This window comes from Cygnus olor, chromosome 4, assembly GCF_009769625.2.
Source record: "Cygnus olor isolate bCygOlo1 chromosome 4, bCygOlo1.pri.v2, whole genome shotgun sequence".
In the NCBI taxonomy this organism is placed as follows: Eukaryota; Metazoa; Chordata; class Aves; order Anseriformes; family Anatidae; genus Cygnus; species Cygnus olor.
Window position 1 is genome coordinate 33,312,614 of NC_049172.1, and position 26,465 is coordinate 33,339,078.

The following is a 26,465-nucleotide window of genomic DNA, read 5'->3' on the forward strand; positions in this document are numbered from 1 at the left end:
GGCACTTCAGCCTGATGCTTTCGCCCAGTATTTCAAACAGACAATTGAAAAGGTAAGCAAATACTTCAAAAGCCTCTAGCAGTCAGAGCAGCTAAGATGTTTACAGTTTTTTTTCTTCTCTTTACACATTTTCTTTAGGAGGAAGTGTCCATTTAACCTTGATCCAACTTGGAAGCTAGCCCTGTTTTGAGCAGGGATCAGGCTAGATGGCCTCCAAAGCTCCTTGCGTCCTAACTCCTTCTGTGACTCTAAACTGTGCCAAACAGGAAGCTTCTTTTGGGTCTTGATTTTATACCCCAACACAATTTTAGACAGATCACCAAAATGGAGCAGATTATCTATCAACTCCAAACTATGTCATCAAGAAGCATTTTCACCCTTCTTTCCTACCTTTTTTTCCACAATGAAAAGGGAATTTCCCTTTCTCTCTTTCCTTCTTAACTTGTACCAAGCTGTACAACTTCACCTACAATTCTGTAGTTGAGATGAAGGACCGGCTGGTTTTTATTTCTTTTACTGTCACTTCCCTGTTGGCTGTGATAATTCAATTCAATGGGGTTGGCTTGCTCTAGTTCTTAAAAAGGGCAAAGCTTTCTAAATATAGATATCAGAGAACAGTTCATTAAATCAAGCCTTGTCGTTAAGAGACTTCTTTTTTCCCTTTAAGCATCCTTCACAACTGAAATAGTCAACGCAGAGGGCCACTCTTTACTCTGTTGCTATTGTGTTGCGCTAGGTAACAGGAAAAAAAAAAACACACAAAAAAACAAACCACACCACCCAACAACAACAAATCAGTCAAGCTCTACAAGATTTCCCCTTGAAATCCTTTGTCCTTAAGGAATTTAAGGTTTTTTGTTGGTTTGTTTTTTGTGAATAACCCCACACATTGTTTTGCAGAGTTCTGTCTGCTTTATGTAGCGTTTTCCCCTCATTTTCTTTTTTTTACAGCTATAGCTGGCTACACAAATACAACATAGCATCCCACAACCCCCTATGTACATTTGCAGTTAAGCAATGCTCCAAAGGTGTTTTTTTCCTGTTTTTTTCCCTTTTTTTTTTTTTTTTTTTTCCTTTTTTAAAGCAGAGCAAGAACATAATTTCTCCAAATATCATTTCTAGGAAATATCAAGTAACATTTCTATTCTCTGGTCAGGCTGCAATGAAGAGCTCAGACATAAAAGTGGAAGAAAGGGAAAAAAGGCAAAAATAAGCTAAAGAAAATGGCATCCTTTCTGCTGAAACAGTTTGATAACTCTACAGGTTAAACAAACAACAACAAAGGAAAACACAACTTACTTTGACTAAATTACAAACAGCAGTATAGATTACCTGTAAGAAAACACTAGGCAAGTGAGATTCAAGATTGTTTGCAGTCTTTTACTGCAAATTATTTTATTGGTAGCACCACGAGAAAGTTGCTTTCTTTAGGAAACTAGCTGCTGCCAGCTTGTAATGTGAAGAGAAGCTCTCGCTTTAATGACAGCGTCCTACTTGTAACAGGAGGGCTTTGTGGGCAAAGGGAGTATTTGCCTCCTAACGTAAGGGACTGCAACCCCCACCTAGGAATAGATGCACTTTCATAATTCAGAAGCTGGGACGTTTTACATTGCTCCCTGTAAATCTTTGGAAACCTAGAGGAATTAACATTTCCTGTTTTCTACTCCAGCTTTCTCCATTTCCCTTGAAACTGCTTAACAGGTTTGGGATTTCATCTCTACCATCCCTTATTACTGGCCTTTGCAATCACATTCCTCAACATGAAGGGATTCTGTTGTACCCTTTCCTTCTAGTTTTAGAAGTATTTAATTATCAGAAACTTGCCTGTTCTCAGCTTTCCTAAATTAAATCAGTCCCAAGCATCTTTCCACAGGCTAGAAGAAAGAAGTTGCTATCCCTGTCACACGATGCAGATGAAATAAAGGGCACCTTTAAAGTCTCAGAGAACTAATAGCATGCAGCTCAGTCAACGCTTCAGGATATGACTTTCTTAAAAAAAGGAACATGCAAGTCTTGTTCAGTATTGTCCTTTCAGGTGTCCAGTCTGAACAAAATGGAATTCTATTAATCCTGCTCAAGTGATCATCCTTTTAATAACACTTTCTTCTTGGTAGATGCAAAGATTTCTTTAGAAATATATTCCTAAGGAGTTTCATCTTACAGTGCCTCTTTTAAAGAAAAAAACACCACCAACAACAACAACAACAAAAAAAACAGCAAAGCCAGACTCTTCTATAGAATCCTTTTTTTAAAAATATATATATGTATGTACAGACCATACATCTGGTTATTAAGTAATCAACAGAAACCATGCTTTTTTTAAAAAACATATACTTCTTAACCCACCAGGTTAAAACCCAAAGAGCTACTCTAAAAATCTAACTGTTGTGTTGGGCCCTTCTTTCTGACCTATGCAGCCAACTTACTTAAACATGTTCAACTTTGGAACAGAAATTCTTTTTAAGAATCCAAGCAAGATGCCTGTTTTAGTTTAATAAAGGGAAAACTCCAGAGACCTAGCTAGATTTTGTTGCTTTCTGTAACTGAGATTTTTTTCCTAAGATGTAATATTTATGAATATACTGCATAGCAAAGTATTCTTACATAACTTATTTATGTACTCATGATTGAGGAAGAAATTATCGGCATTTTACTTAGTATCGAAACCAGGAAGATTATTCTGACTAGATGTAAAAAGGCAATCTTCCCTTTTATTTTAGCTGTTATGAAGCATACATAATACACACTGTTTCCAGATTTCCCTTTGCTTCTGCCTTACTAGCAGCACAAAGCACAAGCTGCTTGTTTTAAATTCCCCTCTCCCATTCTCATATAACTCATACAAGTGTTCTGGCACTTCCAGGTTGGTGAGTTTCATTGACAAGATAAGCATATTTCTTGCTATGCCAGAAATAATTGGCATAGCAATAATAATAATAAAAATAAAATAATAAAAAAAAGGCAGAAACAACTCTGCATCTCTGCAGAGTATGGTAGAGCCTGAGGTCTTGCTTCCGTGGCAAATTCACTTAGATTAATATACATAAAACCCTCCCGTGTAGGAAAAATATTCGGGTTTGCTCTGTATAGCTCTTTTTACTTTTGTCTACAACAAGCAGTTATTCATGAATAGATTAATCAAGCCTAAATTTCATCTGGTTAGCTGTAATAGCAGTAGTTATCAGTTCAGGTGTAATTTAGGCAGAACATATCAGGTACTGAACACTTTGCCATCAGTGTTTACTCTTGGTGAATATATATATTTTTATAGCGCTGCTATAGCTTATTTTATGTTCTGCCTATGTTTTTGCTTCAATTACATTTATTTAGCTAGCTATAAGTATTTATACCAGTGCCTAGGTCTGGTTGTAAACAGCCTTATGCCTCATTTGACAATATTTTCCTTAGCTCCTTGGAATCGTGGTGGTCACACCAGAACCTCTGTGTTTTCCCAACTCCCTTGCATGAATACAGCTTTCTTCCTTTGCAGGCCCTCATTAATTAAAAATACTTTAAATATTTTGAATCCCACTGTAGCAAAACACTGTGGCATAACACATAAATTACAGAGAAAAAGCTACCGTTAGCACAGCTCACCTCCTGCATTATTAACAACGGCAGCACGCTGCGTTTCAAGCCCCTCTCACCCTGTTGTACTCGCTGCAGCAGCGACGTTCTGCTGTGCTCTCCCTTTGCTCCACCAGCCAGGCCTTATCCGCCCTCCCCTTGAAAATAACCGTTCATGGCCTTCTGCAGCTGCTTTAGGGTGGTGGTCCCACATCATATGGTAGGGAAGAGATGGTAGCATAGGGTGTTTGTGTGCTGAGTCCTGTTTTTTGTCAGTTACCAAAAGGTACAGAGATAAAGCTGGGAATGGGGACTGAGCAAGCTCCTAAGACAGGTACATACAACCATCGTGCCAGTTTTATAAGTCCATGAGATCTGTGATGTGGTTCAAAAAAAGGTGTCTGATAGTTGGTTCTATAATGGAGTAAGTGATTCTGAAGAGGGAATTCTGCATAGTAGTATTTGATTTAATACTTCAGATTATTTTAAGTGGTCTATTTTGCCTGCTTGTTCTGTTGCTACAGCTGGTGTGTTTTTGTGTGGCTGCTTTAGTTGCATGGTTTAATTGCAAAACATTGTTTCCTTGCAGGTACTTATTTTATTTGTTAGCTTTGATTGGTTTTAAGTACAATTTAAAACTACATGTATTAATTTGGGTCTTTAAGGAATGGTTGTATGCTACCTCTTAATTTTTACTTATGGAAATGAAGCAGGGTGGGCCCAAATAATTCCTGTGCTTTATAATCTTCTGCTCTTTTAGATTCCACTTCAGTGGACTATTCAGGCTTATCTGTTTGAGGACATTTATGTGTGAAGTATTTGCATTGAAAAAAAAAAAAACTATTCTCCCTCCTTTCCTCCCTGTTTTGGCTAAGCAAGTATATGCAAATAATTTATTATCAAGATTTATCTATTTGTTTCTCTAATTTCTAATTTTTGGGGTGTTTTCTAGAAGAGTTTGATATTTACCCATAAAACTGGTGATTTTCTGCCTGCATTGATTTTTCCTGAAACTGTACTATCGTGCATCTTTTTTATACAAATTCTTTTCTTTTCTTTTCTTTTTTTTTTTAAATTTTCATCTCATTATTATGCTTTTCTAAAAGCTCTGATTTTTCTCTGAAAGATAATTTTTTCAAAGTGCACTGGTGAAGTGAGTATTTTCTTTATCAGTTATTTCCTATCAAATTTGCCTATGCTGCAGGTTAAAGTCTTTCTCCCTTGACTGCCAACTCAGCTATCGTTAATCGTGCAATTTAGTTTGATGATAATTTATTCCATCTAATGATGCATGAGATGCAAAAAAGCCCAAAGGAGGAGTCTGGGGGAGTAGAAATTAGGAGGGAAAAAATTCCCAAACCAAACATTGCCATCTTTTTTCCTTGCAAACTCAGCATATCTTTGCTGAAATTACTGAGACACCATGGAGCCCTGCTTTTTTTTACAATCTCTTGGTGGTGGAGTCACACTTTAAATCACTCTGCAAAAGCATGACTTAGTTAACACTTCATTATACGAGAAGGTTTCCACTATGCTGTATTTGGCAGAAAAATCTGACTTTTCTCATGCATTTTATCCATCATCCATTTCAAATTAAGAAAAGAAAATGTGACATTAAAAGTTTTTGTCTAAAAGGCACATGGCTGAATGTCTACTTGTCTTATCATCAGTTGTGCTAGCTGGATGTTTTAAAAATATAAGAGATCAGGTAAAAAAGATTTAAAAAAAATCATATAGATACTTTTATTTTCCTTCAAGGAATAAATATTTCAGTATAAAGCATTATTTAAAGAGTAACAGTTCATCTCAAAGATCGCGAGTGGCTTGCGATGTAGCTTCACAATGTGGCTAGCTAAATGAATTCAGTAAGCAGAGAACAAGGTTATTTGCTCAGATTAGGCTTTCCAAATCGTGATCTTCAGACTAGCAGCTGTCTGAAGTGTCAGAGTAATACACATGGCGCATACACGGTCCCAGAGCCAAACCATCCCTTTTACAGCTTGTGTTGAGGAGAGAGGAACCTGTAAAATATTTGAGGGTAGGAAACGATGTAGGAAATCTGGCAGTCATAAGCTTAGTGGAAAATTCTTTTTCAAAAAGCAGAAAATAGACTTAGCACTAAAATAATACCATATCCAGTTCCCAGCAACGTTCACACTCTTGTAGCACTGGGATTCAAGCCTGTATGAATGTGTGGATACTTATGGTTTCTACAGCTGAATCTCAAGTCCTTTATTCATTTTTTCCTCATTTCCTTAAGCAAGACTCCAAATTGTAATATTCAAATAGTGAGATTACATACAGCTACATAATAGCACATATTTTAATTTTGTATCTTTTTAAGATACAATCTTAAATTTAGAGAGATCCTTCTGAAATGGGTAAGTACACTTGAAATTCTATACTCTTATATAAAAGCACACGTTTTATACTCTTATATGGAACTATATTCAATAACTAAATAAATATGGCATTGTCATCTAAATCAGTCTAGCTGCACTACCAGCAAATGTAAACTTTTACTTCTGAATCTAGTCCTTCTTTTTTTGATCTCTTTCAGCAAAATAGGATGTTCTAACTAAAGATATCTCAGTGTATTTCAATAGACACAGGCTTATGCGGAAAGACTTCTCAACCCTAGACTCAGGTCGGTAATAATGTGATATACTGACAAAGAAATTACAAAAATATTGTACAGGAAGTGGCATCAAGAAGTCATAGTCCACTTCCCCACTATAAATATTTTTAGTCACGTCTATGTAACTTGTTGAACAAAGAATGCAATGAATGGTGTAGAAAATGCCTGCTACTCTCTTATTATGCATTTTCCATTAACACACAGGGCTTTTTTTCCTATGATGTGAATGGGTATCTGAAAATATTTGTAAACCTCTTTTTTTTTTAATAACTGCCAGTTTTCAAAATGAGAAAACTTTTAATAACAGATTGAAATACCTCTAATTTCAGAATATCACATTATACCTTTATAAACTGGCTATACACATTAAAAACTACCACCACCACCACCACCAAGAAAAAAACAACCCTAAAAGGTAGCCTCTGGTCTGTATTTCTTTAGAGAAATCTTAATCGATTCCATCTTTAAAATACTCATGACAATGTAGGTTCTGCTTTGAAAACTGACATCCTCTCCAAGAAAACACACAGTAGTACATAAATTTCACACAACTACTTGAAAAGAGAGACTAACAGAAATGCAACAGCAACAAATAAGCTTAAATTATGTTCAATTCATGTGTGTACATAAAAATTGCCCGTAGAGTTTCTGGTCGAATCTCAGATGGAGAGGGCCCTGAGGTTGGCCTGTGTGACTGATTCTGTGAAGTCGCTGAGTAAGTTAGGTTGGAAAGGACCTCAGGATGGTGACTCTATGGCCCTTCTGGGCAGTGTGTTCCTTCCAGTTCTTAACCATCTAACACCATCCCTGCATACCCACAACACTTCTGTATCTACTGTGCAGCTCATCCCCACTTTGACCTCTGTACACTTCCTTTTTCTCATCTGAACCTGGGTAGGAGTTTCTCATTCAGCCAAACTGTCCTCCTGCTTTGTCCACCCGCTTTCCTGCAGTCGGATGGGCTGTGCCTGTGCTTTCAGGAGGCTGGCCTTGAAGACTGATGAGCTCCATGTGGCCCCTGCAGGGCACTCTCCCATGAGATGCTGCCTGCTAGCTCTCTGAACAAGCTGAAGTTCAGAGATTTTACTCTGCCATTGCTGCTGCTTCTACTAGCTGCCACACGAAACTACATCCATTTGCTTTCAGACTGTAAAGGTGGCATAAGCTTCTTCCTTATTTTTCCAAGTGTCAGTTTGCTTCTAGAAAAGAAAAAGATGATGAACCATTTGACATTTTATATGTGTGACTATGCCACGTGCTGATGAACTGGCAAAGAAGTGGCCAGCCAGAGCCAGAAAGAAATTCTTGGTTCTTCTTGAGACGAGATTACGGGTGCTTGTTTTTGTATGAATGCTTTTAACCTGCCTATGGATTTCTAATACCCTGAGATCTGCCAAGAGATGTGCTCTGACCCACTCACTGAGTTATAATAATCCCCAACAGTACTCCCCTAAAAATAAGGGTGCATCACCCTTGAAGGGTCATTATAAAAATTTCTCTATGCACAACTCTACTCATCTCTGGATTTGAGGATACATTTTATTTTAAATAAAAGGAGAATCAGGCAATAAACAAACATACCTGGCTGAAATTGGCAAAGATAAAATAGGCATTTTGTCAAATATCACTTATTTCAAACTTACCTAAGTGACTGGTAAAGCTTTTAAAACACACTCAGTATTTCAGCTACTTACATAAACATTGACCGCATATTAGAAAAGCTTTCCTAACCTGGTTCCCCAATATAGCACAGTTATCTGTATTCGTTCCCTGGGCAGTTCTTCAAAGGGTGAGTTTCCAAGAGTTTCCCCATTCCTGGTAGAATCTAAAGGCACTGAAGATACCCTGATGAAGATAGCTGGCCGAATCGTGTCAGAAACTGATGCAGCTTAATTGACTCTGACTTCTGCAGAGCTATATTCACTTGCGAGGGAAGTAAGCTCTGATCCCTGAGATAAAAGCAAAATGTCAGGGAGGAAAGATCAGAGATATGTTTCAGACATTTCTGCTGGGGAGAATCAGTTATTTCAACTCTCCACTTTAAACTTGAACTGAGTAATGTTCTTGTCTACGTTGTGGGTTTTCCATGGAGATCTCCCAGTTTTTTTGAAGGAATAACCAGGCTCGAGAGTGAATGGTCAAAGGTGGTGTTGCAACATGTCAAAACCCTTTTTTTCACATTATAAATTCAGCTGCCTAGGAGGAAACCACCTCATGCCTTGGAGCATTTTAGGACAAACATTAATAATAACAAATTCTAATTGGTCATTATTGCTTGAACAGAAAATATCAGATTTCATTTTCACCAGGAGGAAATGAAAATGTCATGTACTGTAATATGACAGGCATGGAATTTACAGTAGTGATATGTACTTGTAATTACCTTTATATGTGTAAATGCACACAAAGCAGAACACCAGGGAGGCCGTTTTACAACAGATTTAATCAAGAGAACATCTACGTCTCCTCATAAACTTACTCAACCAACTTTGAAAAAAGAATGGAGTTGATTAGACAGGTTAATGGGGTGATGTCTTTATAAATGACAGATGGCCATGTTAGAACAGAAAGTTGTTCACTCTCCATTTTTTATTTTATTTTACTTATGAGAGTATTTTACTATTTTTTTTTTTACTTATGAAAGCATTGCTCATACATTTTTGATTAGCAATGGTTCACTGAAAAAAAAGCAATTTCCAGTGAAACTGAACTTTTAACTGGATGGATGTTGTAACTATGCTTAAGTGGCAATAATCAAAACTAAAATACAAAATGAATTTTATGGAATTCTAGGTCCTTATAAACATCCTGACCTCCCCACATTGGGTTGCAAATGGCAAAAAGTGCTTACAGATTTGCAGGCTCATAAGAACATAACAAAGAAATGGAAACATGAAGAAGAAAGCTAACTTTTTTATGATAAAGGAAACCCATTAGTGATGAATTTGACAGAGTAATTAAAAAAATTAGTAGTTAAAAAGGCAAGAGTCTTAATTAAGAATAATGAAATGTATTACTAGTGCAACATTAGCTATACTTGGAAAAAAAAAATCCACCTTGGGCATAATGATTTTCGCTCAGAACTACCTAAGTGTAGAATTTGGGATAGCCTACATTGTTCATCTCCTCTCAGACATATGTGGTATCTGGAAGTGGATCACATATCCAGTGTTAACTGAAGAAAGGCTTACTAAGACCTCTAGTAGAGTGCCATGGGGACCCTGGCCAGGCCTGAGGAGAAGTGCAGTTCCTGAAGTAATTCTTGAAAGCCACCATTGCAGCAGCAGCTCTTGGCTCTTTTCTGGGCATTAAGGCACTCGGTGATGGTCCTTGTGCCACTGCTGGCACATGTGACAGCTCGTGAAGCTCTGATCTAAAGATTTCCTGTGCCTACTCAGCTGTTAGATAATCAAAGCTGTATGATTATTTCTGCAACATTCTCCCATTTCTCCTCTTCCCCCACATGAGAAATGACCATTCCTAAATGGAGCAGAAATAAAGAAAATAGGATATGCACTGCTAAGCCGCTACTCTTTTTTTTTTTTTTTTTTCAGCCTTTGATTGTACTACTATCTCCTTTGGCATTTGTCAGTGTTCTGCAGCTCCTTCATCTGATGCAGACCCTTGATTAAAACAATCCTATTGAATATCTTTCTAGCCTCCAGACATGAATTTGAAAAAAACAAAGTCTCTGAGGAATGTTTTCTCTTGTAGATTTCTGTGTGAATTTAAGATTTATGAAAAGCACTAAACTAAATTTTGAAAAACACTCTGGATCTTCAGGGTCTTTTTTATTTTATCAGGACTGTAATGCTAGTGCAGTGAAACTATCTGTAAGTACGTATGTGAAACTCTGCAGTTTCTCTCTCTGAACCTCTGCAGAATTCTGCAGACGACACTAACGGAAGACAAATTGACATAGTCAGGACAATGTGGCTGCAGCATATCAGAGAGTCTGGCTCAGAATTTTTGTGAGTTTTCTGAATGGTAGCATATCACAGATTTAATTTCACTTGTCTGTAGAGATGCAAATCAATAGTTTCCATACTGGTGGCTAATCCTCGTTAACAGAAATGTATCAGCTTATCTCTTAGGTTTGTGATTAGGTGGCTGGCAGCTGCAGATATATTGTTTTACCTTTCACTAGTAACATTATAATAAACAGTTCGGAGTGATAATTTTAAAACATATTTAAGTCACTGTGCAACTCAATCAACTTGTCCCACAGTTCACCCCTTATTAACACAGAGAAAACAAATTTCACACACGGTATTCATCTAGGTAATAGCCATGACTGGCTTTGTGTACTGCATTGGCATTTCCAACAGGCTAATTGCAATAACGTCAGTAAAATCACTTATCAACATGTTACCATCTGGTCAAGTGTTACCAAGCCAAGATGGACATAATGAAGTGGAGATTGTTTAGATCTACCCTCGCTCAATTAATTTCTTAAGTTCAAACAAAATTTAACCATGTACTAATACCATAGCCAATCCCTGCAGCTAGATTCCAGATTTTCTCCAGAGCTCCTATTTTCCCCAGAGTTAGCTCGATGCTCACAGCATTCTGTGTTAGGGACACAATTTTTAAGGCTTTAGATGGTGATAACTGCATCAGCAGTGGATCTCTGGTTTCATAAATGTAGCGAGGATAGGATGAATGGGACTAATATAGAAAGGATTATGTGAAAGATTTATATCTTCAGGAAAGACAGTGACTTCCACACTGCCTGATGCTTAACAATAAGCAACTGTTTTCCAGAACCTGGCTGCTTTGCAAGGTGGTCTGTTTAAGTGCCTTGATAGGCAAAATACCACGGCTAATCTATTCAGACAATCCTCGATCACTTTAGCTTACTGTGATTTCATTAAGTAAATACATTGAAGAATTTTCCTCAGTACATGGCTATTATAATATTCTAATGAAAGAGACTGCATTTTGGGAGAGCCTGGTAAATGCTACAGTTTTTTTAAAGTCTTATTTCTGCTTGCATTCCATTTGTAAAACTCATTGATGCCCTTGATTCTTTACTGCTCTGTATCGACTATCTCCCTGTACACCTTCTCCTTGCCATTGATCCCTGCTTCTAATGCAACAGTCTCTTAGTCTGCTTTCCTTTTGCTTTCTGCTGTCCCCCGTTTAATTTACCTCACTATTTTGAAACAGTCTCTCTCCTTTCCAAAATGTGAAGACTGCCTCCTTTTTGTTTTCCTGCTTATCCTCCTACATACACCACTATGATGTTTTCTCCCTCCTACAGAGCCTCCTCCTTATGAATCCTACACATGTATCTCTTCAGAGGGAGCTATATTGAAAAGAAAATGAGATGATAAAAAAATGAAAGTAGTTATAATGTAAAAGTTTAACATGAGCCAAAGTTAATACAACATCCAAAATATATTAAAGTTATTTAAAAAGAATTAAAACAAAGAGAGCACAAATTCTCAGAGAGTACACCCTTTCTTTTTTCTTTTTTTTTTTGTAGTCACCAGTTGTGCTGTCTCTGAGAAACAATGACTTAGCAGAAATCCTCAGGCTTCTCTGTTGTGTTGTTTTTTACTTCAGAGTGTTGCTATCCACAGAAATACTAAAAGCCAGAGGGAGATTATATAGCTTATGTGTTCATTACAGGAACATCTCTAATCTTTGTTGTTGTAACTCTACAATAGAGCCAAATGACTGAAGCATCACACCACATACCAATAGTGAGCTGTTCCCATAATAATGATGATGTTTCAAGTTTAATTTTGTGATTTATCCCCTTCTGTGATGTGTCACAGGCCTGTAACTGCATTCACCTCACAAGTCTTAATCCAGCTCCTGTGAGAAGTGATTTGTAGGGGATTTCTAAACATCCTCTGAGATCACATTGGAGTTTTACGCAGAAAACCTCTCATAATCCCCCTCAAAACTGTAATATGGAGCTATTTCTAGGTCTTTTGTTTCATTTGGGCTCCGTGTTTGACTCTTGCCTTTTAAGCAGTAAGACTGGGTTTGGCTGGAGAGTTCGAACGCACGAGAGAGATGACCCTGCAGTGCGAGCCAGGCGTAACTAAATGGGTGGGTATGGCTCCTGCTGGGCTGGGAGCAGCTGCCCCCCAGGCTCATGGAACAGCAGAACAGGTCCAGCACAGCAAGGCAGCAAGCACAGGCTCAAGTCTGTCTCCCTCTGGCACACTGTTCAAGTGTACGGCTATCTGTTCTGATAAACGCGCCGTAGAAACTCAAGTTTCAGTACATAGGGCCTTAGCAAAGAAACACAACTTGTAGTACTGTCTGTATGCTAATGTTTTACATCCATGTATTAGTTTTGCTCAAACTAACAACGTGTAGGGTTTACCACCAAGGTAGAAGACAACGTAAACATCTCCTACAATACTGCCAGAGACCGGGTTCTTAAGAGGACTTTCACAACAACAAATACATCTTTTAGCACAAATGAGGAGGGGGTGGAAAAAAAAAAAATAAGGGTGTACGACTCAAAAGGAAAAGTAAGGAGTACTCATTAAGATAGTATACAATGAGTTGTTTTGTAAGTTTCTTTAGAATTTACTCTGGTAAAAGTTCGCATTTCCTTTGATGGAGATGAGGTATTTCCTGACACAGCTTGGATATTGTAAGGAATTACAGTGACATTCTGAAGATCCTTTCCAAGCTAAAGGAAAGAATAAATAAGCTAAAGCAGCTTCTTTAGCTCAGCATCAGCATAATTTCCTGAGAAAATGGAAAATTATTTTCTAATACGACTAGATGAGACATTAAGAATTCATTCATTAATTCAGTGCTATTTAAAAACAACGATAGCAGCAATCCGCCAATCAAGAAAAGTGAAGATATACTAATAAAGCTTCTAAACAAAAGTGAATAAAATTCACCATTTAAAAAATTACACTAAAAAATGTAAAATTCTACTTTATAAAAATGCACTAAAATAAAAACAAAACATTTAACGCATACTGCAAAAAAACTTCACACCTAACCAAAAGAAAACTTCCTCTTTTGGCAAGGCTAATCTTTATTTTGGGATTACATTGCACTATTGAAGTATTATGTTCTCTGTAAAAACAGAGAGGACCTCTCATTTAAGGTCAATGGGATTTATAAGCAGCTTTTTTATTTGGATTTTTACTTCTAGCCAAGGATTTTTAAAGCAGCTCTTAATGCTTAAGATCAAGAAGCATTTTGTCATAAAAAGTTATAAAATGAAGAATTTTTTCTTCTCCTTCTTTTTGCTTAAAGGCAGAGTATTTTATTCCAGCATACTCTAGCTGCCAGAAGTTACTCTTGCTACAGATGCAGCAAAGCTGGCAGCGGGTCCGGTTCTTAGCTCGTACATTTAATTTCCCACATTAGGTATTTCTGCACACTGAAAAGATCCCTTTCGAGCCTTCTCTTCTCTGTGTGGAATGGTTCCAGCTCTCAGCCTCTCCTGGTATGTAAGGTGCTCCAGTCCTGCCATCATCCTTGCAGCACATCGCAGGCCCCACTCCAGTATGTCCGTGCCTCTCTCACACTGTGGAGCCCAGGGTGGGACGCGGCATCCCAGGTGTGGTCTGATCAGTGCTGAATAGAGGGTTCAGAAGCTTTGAAGAGAGCTTCAAAACCGGCACACATGATAGTACTTTAAGGGGTGATTTAAACATTTTACAGGAAGGATATTTTTCTTAAGTTTAGAGAGTTTAGTGGTACTTTCCATAAAATTTTACTGAGTTCATTCCCAGTCTGTGGTTTAAGTTCATTTTTAATCCATGCTTTGTGATTTTCTTTTGAGGTTGTCAGGGTTAGAGAAAACTTTATATCATTTTTTAATTTCCTTAGCTCGACACTTCAGATTTGATCGTGGAAGGTAGAACAGGCTTTTGTAACCATGATTTGTAACCATGCTTGGGAAGCCTAGGGAGAAGGGTTAAGACAGTGTTTACTCCCAGTTTTATTGGGAGCTATTCTTTAAATATTTCTCAGATATACTTTCAATGAGTTTTACCTAATGTAGCCTATTTCTCTAAATCCCGGGTGGAGGGCTTTTGACAACTACCCTTGTAGCTTGATCCGGCCCAAATGGAGAACAGATCACCTAAAGAATTATCATTGTTTTATCTGGATGAAAAAAATCAAATCAAAACAATTGTCTTTGGAACCCTAAACTGGCAGTCAGCTGAACTTTACCTGCCTTGACTGATGCACATACCCCTCTGCCTTTAACAATCAAGGCCAGTCAAGCAGTATTTATTTATCTGCACAAAAATATAGTAAGATCTGACAGTATTCAACATGACACTTGTTGTCCTCACTGGCAAACTGGATTTGCTGGCTATTGGTGTATGCAGTTTGGACAAAAACATCTGAAATCTATCAAGCTAGATTTTACCAATTCATTTTCTTTTATTTATTTTGTTTCTAAAGTGACTTGAAAACAAAAAAGAAAACAGAAGAAGATTAACAACAAATGTTGCATTCTACACAGATAACAGGAAAGGCGATAAATAGAACTGATTCTCCAAAAAATTTTACACATTATTTCATTTCTGCTTTTGCCTGGTAATGGATGGCCTGATGAAGAGCTTAAAGATAAAGGTAGGAGGCAGGGGATATTTAAAAATGGGCAAGTAAAATTAGCATGTGAAAATGTGTACTTAGCCAATTTAAATGCTCAAATAAAAATTATAACATATGTATCTACTTATAAGAGGGAAGGCAATACTTTCAGAAACTACACAACTCATAGAAAGACTGGGAAGCCAGAAAAGGAGGCATCAAGGAATTGTAAGATTAAAATGTCAAGAATATACTGCACGTGTATAAGTGCACAAACTCATTGTAGCTTAATACAGACTGAAAGTGTCAGCATTACGATTATAAACACTTCAGATTCTGAGGAAGAAACTGCAGATGTTTGCAACTCAAGTTAGAGATTATCATCTCTTCCTAATAATATATGTATGTAACTAAGGGAGACAGGGAAAGAAAGGGAAAAAAAAAAAAAAAAGGAGATTGCTCCTTTGTTAATACTTGGAATTTCAAACAGGAGAGCAACTATAGAATATTTTCATCTTAACATATATTGTATGGATAATTGTAACCATATAATAAAATTATATAGAAAGGGAACTGAACAAGCATTATAACAGAACAAATTCCAGAGTATCTTTTTTTTTTTTTTGCTACCAAACCACTGGAAATTTAATACCAACACACACAAAGTAAGGCATTTCTACATCAAGCCACAGACTAATTCAAATATTATTAAATGATAACATATCCAGTTAGAATAATAATTAATATTTATCAATCACAGTCTTCTTTAGTATGTTTTAGGAACATTACACATCACTTTAGAAAGCCATTTTCCAGAAGAATTGTGGATCAATTTTCTTTGTACTTTTTTCTTGTGTACACACGGTCAGGGAGACATATATTCAAACAATTCTTTCCCAAATGTGGTGTAATATCAAGAATAAGGAGCAATTTTTATTTCCCAGACAAAACAGCATTGGCCTCTTTGGAGTTTCATTAGAGTCAGAATTCAAAACACAGAAATTTCTGCCAATTTGAAGATTTATTCCTTTTCCCTCCATAGAATGAAACAAATGACAACTTTTTATATAACACGCACACACACACATATATATTTCTATCTGTCTATCTATCTATCTATCTGTCTGTCTATCTATCTGTCTATCTTCAAGTTATGCCTACCACTCTGAAATGATCCTGCCTTTGGAAACCTTTGATGCTGTCATGTTGCTGTGATATGAATAAAAATCAAATCAAATTAGAAAGCAAAAAATACACAGTATTTATAAGTATCTCTGGTACCAGCCAGAGCTACAACAGATTTATTTTTCTTTGTGAGGACTAGCATGCAAAGCACATTTTTCAACTTTGCTTAAAGAGTTCCTTAAGGAAAGGTGCTGGCAGTCACACTAAGAAAATAAACATTTGATGGTTATTTCCCTCCCAGTTCAGGACTTCAATCAACGCTTACTGCATTCTAGAAAAGGTACTAGTGAATGTGATTCTGGCTGGAATGTAACTTATGTCACAAAGGTGTATCCAGGGTTTGTTGTGGGTAGAACGGATATGGAGAGAGGAAACTATGCAATCTAGTAACTAGCATAATTTTAGCAGAAATGTATATTTTGCCGTATCTGTTTGGAAGATGTAGAAGCTATTGTCTATTTAGCATTTTAGCAAGTCACATCCTGCTTATATCTTTGCAGACAGTTTGTTGTCAGGCTGTCCATTGCCAGGATCGAGTCAGCATAACTTCCATAATACTGCCAATGAGAACAGGGACAGGGACAAGTGAGTTATAAGTAGTTTTTAAATTTCCCCATGAAATTACTATTAAATCTGCATTTTTTGGGGAAGAGATATGAAATATCCAGCCTGTAAATTAATATATACCATGTAGGTGCATACATACACTTATTTAAAAGTGACCACCCAGTTTGTAATTTGCTTAGCTAGTAAAAGTTCAAAATACCATTTAAACAATGTGTACAACTAAAGCTCAAAGTAATGTAGAAGAAAAGAAAGGATCCAAGCAACCATGAGGTGAGTCGTCATGCAAAAAAGCAAAAACTTTTCAAGGAGAAATACAGAAATATATCTATAAAGATTTTGTTAGTGGCCAACAGTAAAAAAGCAAAACAAAACAAACCCAAACCAAATTTATAAACAAACAGCAGTTGTATATATATATATATTGCTCTTCTGACAAAGGGCATTATTATTTACACAACAGCGTTGCCATAGTGGTTATCAAGGCCTCAGTGTAATCCGTATGCACGGATAACAAAGGGACATTTTTCTCTCAAAGAGCTTACAGCAACAGGTGAATTTAGAAAAAGAAAAAAAACCACACGTATATCGGGAAGCATGAGGTGATAATAACATGATTATAAACAGTATCATAAATTGCAATCTGAACACAGCAGCTGCATAGTCAGTGTTGAGAAGACAAAACAAATTTGAGAGAGATGTTACAATGATCTTAAAAATGCTCAACTCATGTCTGTACATTAAAAGTCAGTCTAGCTACATTTTACTGGGGCAGTCAGGCAGCTGTCCAAATAGACAGCTTTAAAAAGAACGTTAAAAATGTTAACTTGTCAGCTTTTTCCTGACGTTATTCACATTTTTCAGATTACACGTATTTCCATACAGACCTTAAGAAGAATTGTAGTCACTGGAGCTCTTGAATTCACTCCAGTAAAACGAGGACTGAGTCCTAAAATTAATAAAAATAAATCAATAAATTTGTAGAAGTGGCTTTGAAAACTTCACAAATTAAATTGTTTTGCTTATCAGCATTTTGACTTCCAAAATAGCTGGACATTTGCTTTTCTTCCTATTCCATCTCTGGCATATTTGCCCAGATACCACCTTTACACAGATGGGCTTGATCAGAAAGTGTGGCTGGGCACGTGGAAGAATACCACACATTCTTACAGTCCGCACAACTGAAAGCCAAATGTTGTACCACTGGTACTGGATTATAGCACACTAGGACTTGGAAGTGTGCAAACTGCAACTTGCTTAAAGATGTTGCAATGTAACAGAATTTGAGAAGCACACATTATACCAAGTATGTCACATAAAATCAAACGAATTTATTAAGTATAATTAACTAATTACAATTATTTTTGTAAGAATCACATTAAAATCATACAAAGACACAGATTTTTCTCCTAAATATTCATATCCATATTAGAAATGAACAAACACAAAAAAGAAAAACTTTTATCAAAAGAGCTAAAGATATATATATCTCTCCCCTTGGTATTTTTCAAATGAAAGCAGTAGTTAACAGAGAGACACAATGCTAATTAAAAGATGAGTATCTGGCAATTTACATAGTCTAGCAGTGTTTATTAGCAAAACAAAATTAGAAATAAGCATTTCCAATATTATTTTAGAGTAAGTAAGACTTTTCTAATACCTTACATGGGGACTGTTGTTGCTTAAAACCAATATGATATTACATTATCAGTGACTACTAGCTTAGGTTAGTATTACTGTTTTCTGTAATCACTGTGGGCTGTGTAGGTCTTTATTCAACCTAAGCATTGGGACTGGCAATGCTTGAATAAGAGTAATAAAGTGACTTCTTGGCAACTATAGTTAATTACAAGTGTATACAGGTGTATTATCATGCTTGTATTGCTACGCATGTGAAATAACAAGGTAATATAAAAAGCATAAAAATACTAACACAGTTGAATGAATTGATTTTTTCCTTAGAAGAATCCAAAAAAAAAAAAAAAAAAGGAAAGAAATGTACTGTATTTCAGTGTGCTAGTTTTTTTTTTTTTCCTCTACTAGAAATATTTTCCTTTAATTTTATTCCTATTTCTCGGTAGGATGAAGAGAATCCAGGTTCACCTACAAAACTTTATTCTTTATGTAGAAGAATGACAATTTTTGTATACAACACAGTGAATATCTGAAGAAAACAAAAAGACCTTTTAAGCTACTCAAGCAAAAAATGCGTACAAAAGCTTTAAGACAACCATCCCAGGACTAACTGAAAAAGGAGCTGATAGTTACTCCACAAAGTCCAGTTAAGACTCAACTGTTCAGTTTTATATGAAAGATGCTCAAAGACTAGAGGAACAGAGAGCAGAATTAAACCCTGAAACAGATTAGAGGGACAGTCTATGAGCTAACAGAATTACTGTGAGAAGCAAATCTTCTTTCTCCTGAAAAAAACACAAATATAAAAATCAGCACTGGGGAAAGATATGTGTCTAACTCTTCAGGTCAGTAAAGAATCATAGAATCATGTTCTATTTCGTGTTGCGGCCAGTTATTAAGAAATCATAATTCCAACGCTTTAACAAATAATTGAATGTAATTACGATGGGAATGACGACTGGCTTTGTCTGTAATCCAATCATCTGGAAACGCCGTTGCTGCCTGCTGAACAGCTGGGGCAGATGCCTAAGCCCCGCTCAGACCAGCAGTCTCGTTGGGCGTGCGCAGCTCAGGACCACCTGAACGAACAGTTTGAAGGAGCAGACCCTCTTAATAACTTGTTACCAGGTACTCGCATAACTATCAGAGAAATACCTTTATGTAAAAGGCCAAACTAGAAGTTGCTTGCTGAGGTACGGTACACCTACGCCCGGAGCTGTCCCCTCAGAGGGCAGCACTGACGGGGCACCGGTTCCCGTGCTCTGCGGCTCCCGGGAGGCGGGACCTGTTGTTTTATGTGGAGGTTATGAGCGGGATACGGAGCTGACGCTTTTACTTTTTGTAAACACAGCCGTGCCACGGCACGTTCAGCGGCCGCATCCCGAGCTGGGACCCCCCATGTTTCGAGACGCGACCCTCCCGCTTCGCAGCACGCACCCCAGCCATTTTACGTCGCGTTTCGGCCGCTGTCACCGCTCACCGTGAGGGGTTCACGAGCGACAGGAGCGGCGGGCGCTCAGCCGGAGAAGCGCCGGGTGCCCTCACAGCCCGGCCCCCTCAGCGTCGGGCTCCCCCCTCAGGCCAACCGCCCGCCTAACGGCCGCCGCGCGCGCTCCCGCCGCTCACCTGGGCGCACCTGGGCGCGCGCCCGAGCGGGCCGCCCGCCCGCGCACCCCCCCCCGCACTCCGGTGTCGCCCCGCCCGCGCGCGGCCGCGCAGGCGCAGGGCCCCGTGGGCCGGCAGCGCTCCGGGTCCGCGCGCTGTCATGGCGGCGCGGGGCGGCAGGAAGCCGCGGCGCTGAGCGGGAGCGCGGCGGCTGCGAGGCGAGGCGAGGCGCCCGGCGGGGAGCCAGCGGCGGCGGGGCGGCTCTCCGCTGACAGACCGAGCGAGCCGCCGCTGCCCGGGTGAGCCTCAGCCGCTTCTCTGCGGAGCCGGAGCCGGGCGTCGGGGCAGCCCCAGCCGCCCTCGGTGAGTGCGGGCGGTGGGCGGCTGCACCTGTCCCGGGCGGCGGCTGAGGGGAGAGGGCGCGGCGGGGGGGGGGGGGGGGTTCGCGTAGGGAAATAAAATATAAAATAAAATTAAAAGGTAGGGGGAGAGCCCTCATCGCCGGCTCGGGGAGCGCGGCTGTCACGGCGCGGCGGGGCGGGAGGTGCCGGGGAGAATAACTCGGCAGGAATAACTCGGCTCGTCCTGCAGGGCCCTCGGTACCTGCCGCGGGGCAGCCGGCTGCTGACAGACGCCTCCTGCTGAGGGGAGAGCCGGGCGCGTCCTTCACCCTGCCTCCCGTCCCTCCCCCGGAGCCGAGGGGAAGGAGCGGGCTGCGGGTCCCCTGCCCTCCTGCCTTCTTCCTGGAGCTTGCCACCGGCGTTTCAAGTCGTTTCAGGAGCGAGCGAGCCATGGCGAGCGGAGACAAACAAGTTGTGCAGCCAACAGGTGATGGTGGAGGAGGAGGAGGTGGAGGAGGTGGAGCGGGGAAAGAAGGAAATGCCGCTGAAGGGGGAAGTGTGCTGCAGCCTCTGAATCCAGGAGTCCCCATCCGAGGCATCAGGATGAAATTTGCTGTGCTGACAGGACTCGTGGAAGTTGGCGAGGTGTCCAACAAGGACATAGTCGAAACTACATTTAATCTGGTAAGTCGATTGCTGTTTCAACTGTGACAGAAAAGAACAGTATATGCGTGCAGACGAATCCCATGCTTTTTTGTTGTGATTTTTCTGTCTTTAAATATCCATCTGCATGTTTATGCTTTCACCTTACTACATTTTAACTGGGTTCTTTTCGCTTATGAATTATAAAAGCTGAAGACATAGCATACGAGCCTCTATATACCCATTTAAACTTCAAGTAACTTAACATCAGGCTTAATTTGCCTCAGAGAAATTGTTGCTTTAGCTAGAATTGGTAAGTGTATTGTGATGTTTAAACATTCAACAGGTATACTGAACAAGAAAGTTAAATGTTGATGTAGTAACTCAAACTGTCATCAGAACACATGTTGTTTTCAGCCAAAACAACTTTTCCCATGAAGATGTTGATGTCCCTTTTTGCTTTCTGTTTGCTTTGAACTCGGATGTTCTGTTCACAGGGAAGTGGGGCAGGAAGCAATTCGTTTACGTGCTTTACTGACTTTGTTTATTGGGAAAAGTAGAGCTTGATTTCAGTGCCCCCTTTTTAGTGACTTAAATAGTTTGATACTGTTTTTTTAGTACAGTAGAAATGTCTTTAATACTTCAGATCTCACTAAAAATTGAGTATACTACCTATTTCTGTCTAAGCTACAAATGTAATACATGCTCTTAAAGTTCTTGGGCTGCATTTAAAACTATTAGGCTACTTGTTAAAGATTGCTTACTGAAGGACACCAAACATTAGGAGAAAACTGTCTTTATGTTTACAAAGACGCTCTGCTGTTATCAGAAGTCTCAAAAAATCTCTTAAAAATGATCATTGTTCCTCCTTCTTGTTTTTAGTGAGCACCTTTGACTTTAAAATAGCGTGGCTTCTGACAAACCAGGAAGTGAGACCACGTAATAGTCCGAAGTGTGGTAGAAGGAAGGTTGATGCAAAAGGCACATTGTTTTTTAAATGCAGTTGGATTTTCCGTTACTCTTTTAAAGAATACTTTTTTTAGTAGTATTCTGTAACTTACATGTGGGTTTTAGTGGTTATTAAATACTTACATGTACACCGTTACCTGTTTTTTAATGTTATCTTCTTGGATTATGATAGTGTTTTTTTTTAATATTTACATAGTAACAAAATATAATCCTATAATTTGTTTGGCTGAAAGTCGAAACAGTGGAATTGCAGTACTGGCAAAAATGAAGGAGGGTAGACATTATATGGATGCCTCACATAGGAGCAGGTGATTGAAGTTGCTTAGAGTGCACTTGACAATTGTTTTTAACAAAACTCAGTGCTCAGATATGTGAATGGGAGGTTTAAAAGGAAATTCTGGCCAATAGTTCATGATTTAGGGCACGTGTAGGGGCAGGGAGAACTTTTTCGTGAGCGTGTTCAATTTTACTTCTTCTAGCATGCCCTTTTGAGAGGGTATACTGGAAGTGTACTTTTCGCAGCAGTGGGAAGAGGTTCAGCAAAACAGTAAATTTAAAAGCTTGTTGATTCTGGGATTCTTTTTCTACTCTGTTTTGGACAAGAGAGAAACTAACATTTAGAGAATCCTTGATTTTAGATTTATGAGGACTGGAGAATTTGACTTGTAGGCTTCATTCTTCTGGATCTTCTTATTCCATTTAGAAGCTAAGGAGAGTTTCTGGCTCTGGAGATTCTTGAAATTAAGTCTTTTTCACTTGATGTCAAAGTGACATGACATGCCTGACCTCTGAGAAGATTCTCCAGTCATTCCAGCACACCTGCCTGTGATGTGGGAGGCTAAAGTTCAAGCCTCTGCACCACTTTTTATTATTAGAGTAAAACCACTCAGTTGATACCTATCATAAAGCAACTAATAATTTGGGAATAAGGCTGCTTTACCTGCGTTATGTAAGAATGCAATATAATTTTTTGGGGGTAGTATCAGAAAAAGTAGGTCCCTTGATTTTTCTGAGTCTCAGGTAAACAGATTAATTGCTGGTGACTTATTTGGGGAGAGAGAATCTCTCAGTATTCTGTGGTTTTATTGTAACTGGAATGCCAAAAAATCAAACCAGCCAACAAACTCAGAGACTTTGTTACAGAAAAGCATTTATTTTCTGGAGTTCTTGCTTTATTTATTTAGGAAAAAAAACTTTTAAGCTGACTTTTTGGCTTTTCTTGGATATGAATGTAGCATAGTAGATGAAAATCTGAAACATCAGTGCCTCTCTACAAAACAGTACTTATCCGTCTGGCATTGAGTTGTGCCTCTGTTCAGTTGTTAGCTGCGACCTCTTTGTTTTGTCAATTAATACCTCCAAAATCACACTGATCAGAAACCAAGGCATGTGGGGCGTTGGTTGGCAGTGGTGCGGTTTTTGGTGTACATATGCACAAAAGAGCCATTTCTTCTGTGAAGCAGTGATTCTTGGCTATGGCTTTAATGACAACCTGTTTCCTTGTAGCTTTTGAAGTGAATTTACTCTTGTGTATGCAGGTTCAGGGGGGTATGAAAATCATGTTATGTTCTGCCATTGGTAATGGGGTTAAGCCCAAAATATCCCCTGCTATTGAGTTTCATTCAGTTCAGTGACTCATAACTGCACTAGCTCAGCGGTGTTAGCAGCTAGCTTCCTTCTTGTACTTTGAAAGGAGGTGATATACAGTATTTGGGGGATTTTTTGATCACTAAAGCGAGATGTCTTCAGACCAGACTGAAGGAAGGGCTGGGCCAATCTCTGTAGAAAGGTGTGAGTGCATGCTTGCTTTTTACCTTTCAGGGTGGTTTTGCTATGAAGAGTTTTTTTCACAATAAGGTTAGCTGACCTATTTTTTTTTAACTACTTGAAGAAACATGCTGCTCTTGATTCTGTTCTTCAAGTTTGCTGAGCACATGCAGGCTACGGTGAATTCTTTTGTTTTTGATGGACAATCCGGACAAACCCAAGCTGCTGCTTTGATGTTCCTCGTCTTAAGCATTTACAAAATTGTCATGCTTTATATGTAAAAGACCCAAAAGGTCAAGAATTTGAAATGCACAATGATTGACTTGCTGCCTGTTAAAGAAATGTGAGCTCCCGTTGTCCCAATTACTTGAGCAAATAACTTGTTCAGTCCAGCAGCGTTGGATCTTGGAGCTGAGAGCCAACTATAACACTTTCTCTGTCCAGCAGTATAACAGAGTGCCTAGTGAGCTTATGTCTACCATGCATCAAAAAACTAGTAGCTTCATTTTATTGTCTTTGGACATGTTACTCTTCGAACTTATCAGCTCTGTTTTGGTCAGTGTTCTCTGAGAACCTAGTTTTCCAGTCCACCTTAGATGTGGCTTTGTGTATTTCAGCATTTCTTCAAACTGAGGAGGAAAAATGCTGAGCTTAAGGAAGCTTATTTTTCTATGACATTGTTTGGAAATGTATTCTTGTTCAAGCATTAATCTATATTATCTTTCTGATAGACACTAGGCTAAACTATGGGTATATATTGCCTGTTCCTTTTGCATTATGTTTTTAATTGACCATGGTTCTTATTTTTTTCTTTTGCTCCCCCTTAGCTTATTAAAATAAAAAGCCTCCTGGAAGGAAATGATAGAATGAAAAAAGAATTGATTTACACAGAGATGTACTATAAACTTAAAACAGCTATGTGTTTTTTGTAGTAAAAGAGAAATAGAAGTTGACCCCTCCTTCTATTGAAGAAATTTCAGAAAGAATAGTAGAAATAATTCAGCAATTGGTAAAACTTTATTATAATATTACTTATTTAACATTCTGTGATACCGGTATCAGAGTAGGCTTTTAGGATCTGAAGTTTTCAAGTTCAGGTCTGTTCTCCAGGCTATACAACCTGCGCTGGAAATACAGGAGGCCGTCCCTTCAAAATCTTTTCCAGGTCAAAATTCTGGATGGAGCTTCTGGTCAGCTCCATTCTCAGCAGGCTTGTCATGTGTTGATGTTATGTTGTTTCCAAGTTATTGCAAGTTTCTAGTTATATATAAAACTTAGGTCACCGCATATCCTTGTCTTTCAGTAGGTAAATGACTGACAAGTGTTCTGTTGGTAATGAATGCTGTGCACACAGGGGTTAACTGTACTGAGCTTGCAGGAGGAAATAGATATTCTGGCAAAATTCTGTTATGCTTCAAGCAGACAACTGTACAACTATTGTCTTTCTCTGGGGTGTTGGTGCAATTCAGTTTGGGGAGTTCATGCCAGAATTTGCTCAGGTCTCAGGCTGACTAGTGTCTAGGGACATCAGATATTCCAGGCTTTCTGCTCTTCTTTAAGGAAATGCCACACCTTGGACTAAACCTTTTTCTAAAGTAAGCTTTAGTACTTTTAATTGTTCTATTATCTATAATATAGATTTGGTTATTTGATGTGTTTTTTTTCTCTTCCTCCTCAATCTGTGTTGCAAAGGCTGTTGCTTTTAATGTTTTGTCCTTCTTCTCAGTGAGGAGCGTGTGCTGCTGCTTCTGATTCCATTCACGTGTTAGGAGGTCCTCACCAAGTTTCTCCCAGTGAGAATGTACAAATGAGTTTTTTTTTTTTCCTCCAAAGATGATTTAAAACTACCTGAATCTGAAGAGCAAAGACTAAGATTACTTTATAAACTTCATTTTGTCACCTCTCTCATTGTGCCAGACTTCACTAAAACCACAAACAAAATTCACCTTGAAGGTTTTTAAAATTCTTACTGGTTACTTTCCATTTTTCTTTTTAAAGGTACCTTCTTCCACAGCCCAGTTGGCTTGCTTTATAGAACAAATGAGATGGATGTCGGGACTAACTCTTATTTGCCTTCTGCTGATGTTCTTTCTGCTGTGCTTTGTCATTTCTCCATTGCTGTTTTCTGTACTATAGCCTCTGTTTACCTGAAAGCTAATGGTATCACATGCTGACACAGCAGGTTTCTAATCTGATATGAACGCTTCTGAAACGCTTAATATAACGGATTTTATGAACTAAAAATTTCCTTTATTCATCTTTGGTCAACAAGAGTCTTTTTGCATGTATTTTTCTTGTAGAAAATCCCCAAAGCTAATGCTAATAGAACTAAATGTATTACAGTAGTCAAAAATGTGTCACAAATGTTTCCATAACAGCCGGTTGTTTTGCCTACCTTGGTGTGTATTTTAATAAGCGTTAGGGTTTATTTGCTATCTAAACTTAGCCACATTGATGACAAGCAAGAGGAACCAGAGTTTCTAGAGCAGCACTGAATATTGTGCATTTCTTAATACACGCAGTCTTCCTTAGCTTCCCGGGGAGTGCACCTGTGGCTACAGTTATCCTAGTTCAGTCACTTCTGTCCATTTACAGTACAGATGATAAGGTAAGTCTGTGGATTTAGTTAGGTCAAGCTTGTAGTTTAAAAAAAAAAAAAGGACAGTCAGCTGTCCTAGTAGTCATGTATAGTTTTACATGATCTTGTTTTTTTGGTAAATCGGTGGAATTCCACCAAAGATCTGTAATACTAGTTTCTAAATCTGTCTCAATGTTCTTTTTATGAAGTCCATCAAGTGCAAACTTACTTCCCTTTCACAATGGGAGGCTAGTGCCCAGTTTGGTGAGTGAATTTAGACTACTTAATTCCAGGTCATCTTCATGCTTTTGAATACACCTGATTTGGGGATCCAGTAACAAAAGGATAATTTTGGTTACTTTAGCTGAGTAAATAAGGCCAAGAGATGTCTTTCACCAAGCTTTACCTAGCTCAAGATTGTTAAGCAATGGGAGTC

General features: G+C 38.6%; 1 protein-coding gene and 1 long non-coding RNA gene across 5 annotated transcripts in view; one reads left to right on the forward strand and one right to left on the reverse strand.

Moving 5' to 3' along the window:
• Positions 1-5,324: 5,324 nt before the first annotated feature.
• On the reverse strand, positions 5,325-19,739 carry LOC121070043. Its single transcript, XR_005819851.1, has 5 exons — positions 19,283-19,739; positions 18,889-18,912; positions 11,357-11,513; positions 7,937-8,154; positions 5,325-5,588 (listed from the first exon to the last, which is right to left on the reverse strand). It is a non-coding gene; the product is annotated as an uncharacterized LOC121070043 (long non-coding RNA).
• A 151-nt stretch (positions 19,740-19,890) lies between these two features.
• LRBA (LPS responsive beige-like anchor protein) overlaps positions 19,891-26,465 on the forward strand; it is a 396,366-nt gene continuing 389,791 nt past the window's right edge. For all 4 annotated transcript variants that reach the window (XM_040554872.1, XM_040554875.1, XM_040554874.1 and 1 more), the window contains exons 1-2: positions 19,891-20,095; positions 20,324-20,757. In XM_040554872.1, coding sequence (XP_040410806.1) covers positions 20,524-20,757 — 234 coding nt within the window. In that variant the 5' untranslated portion in view covers positions 19,891-20,095; positions 20,324-20,523. The remainder of the gene's footprint in view (positions 20,096-20,323; positions 20,758-26,465) is intronic.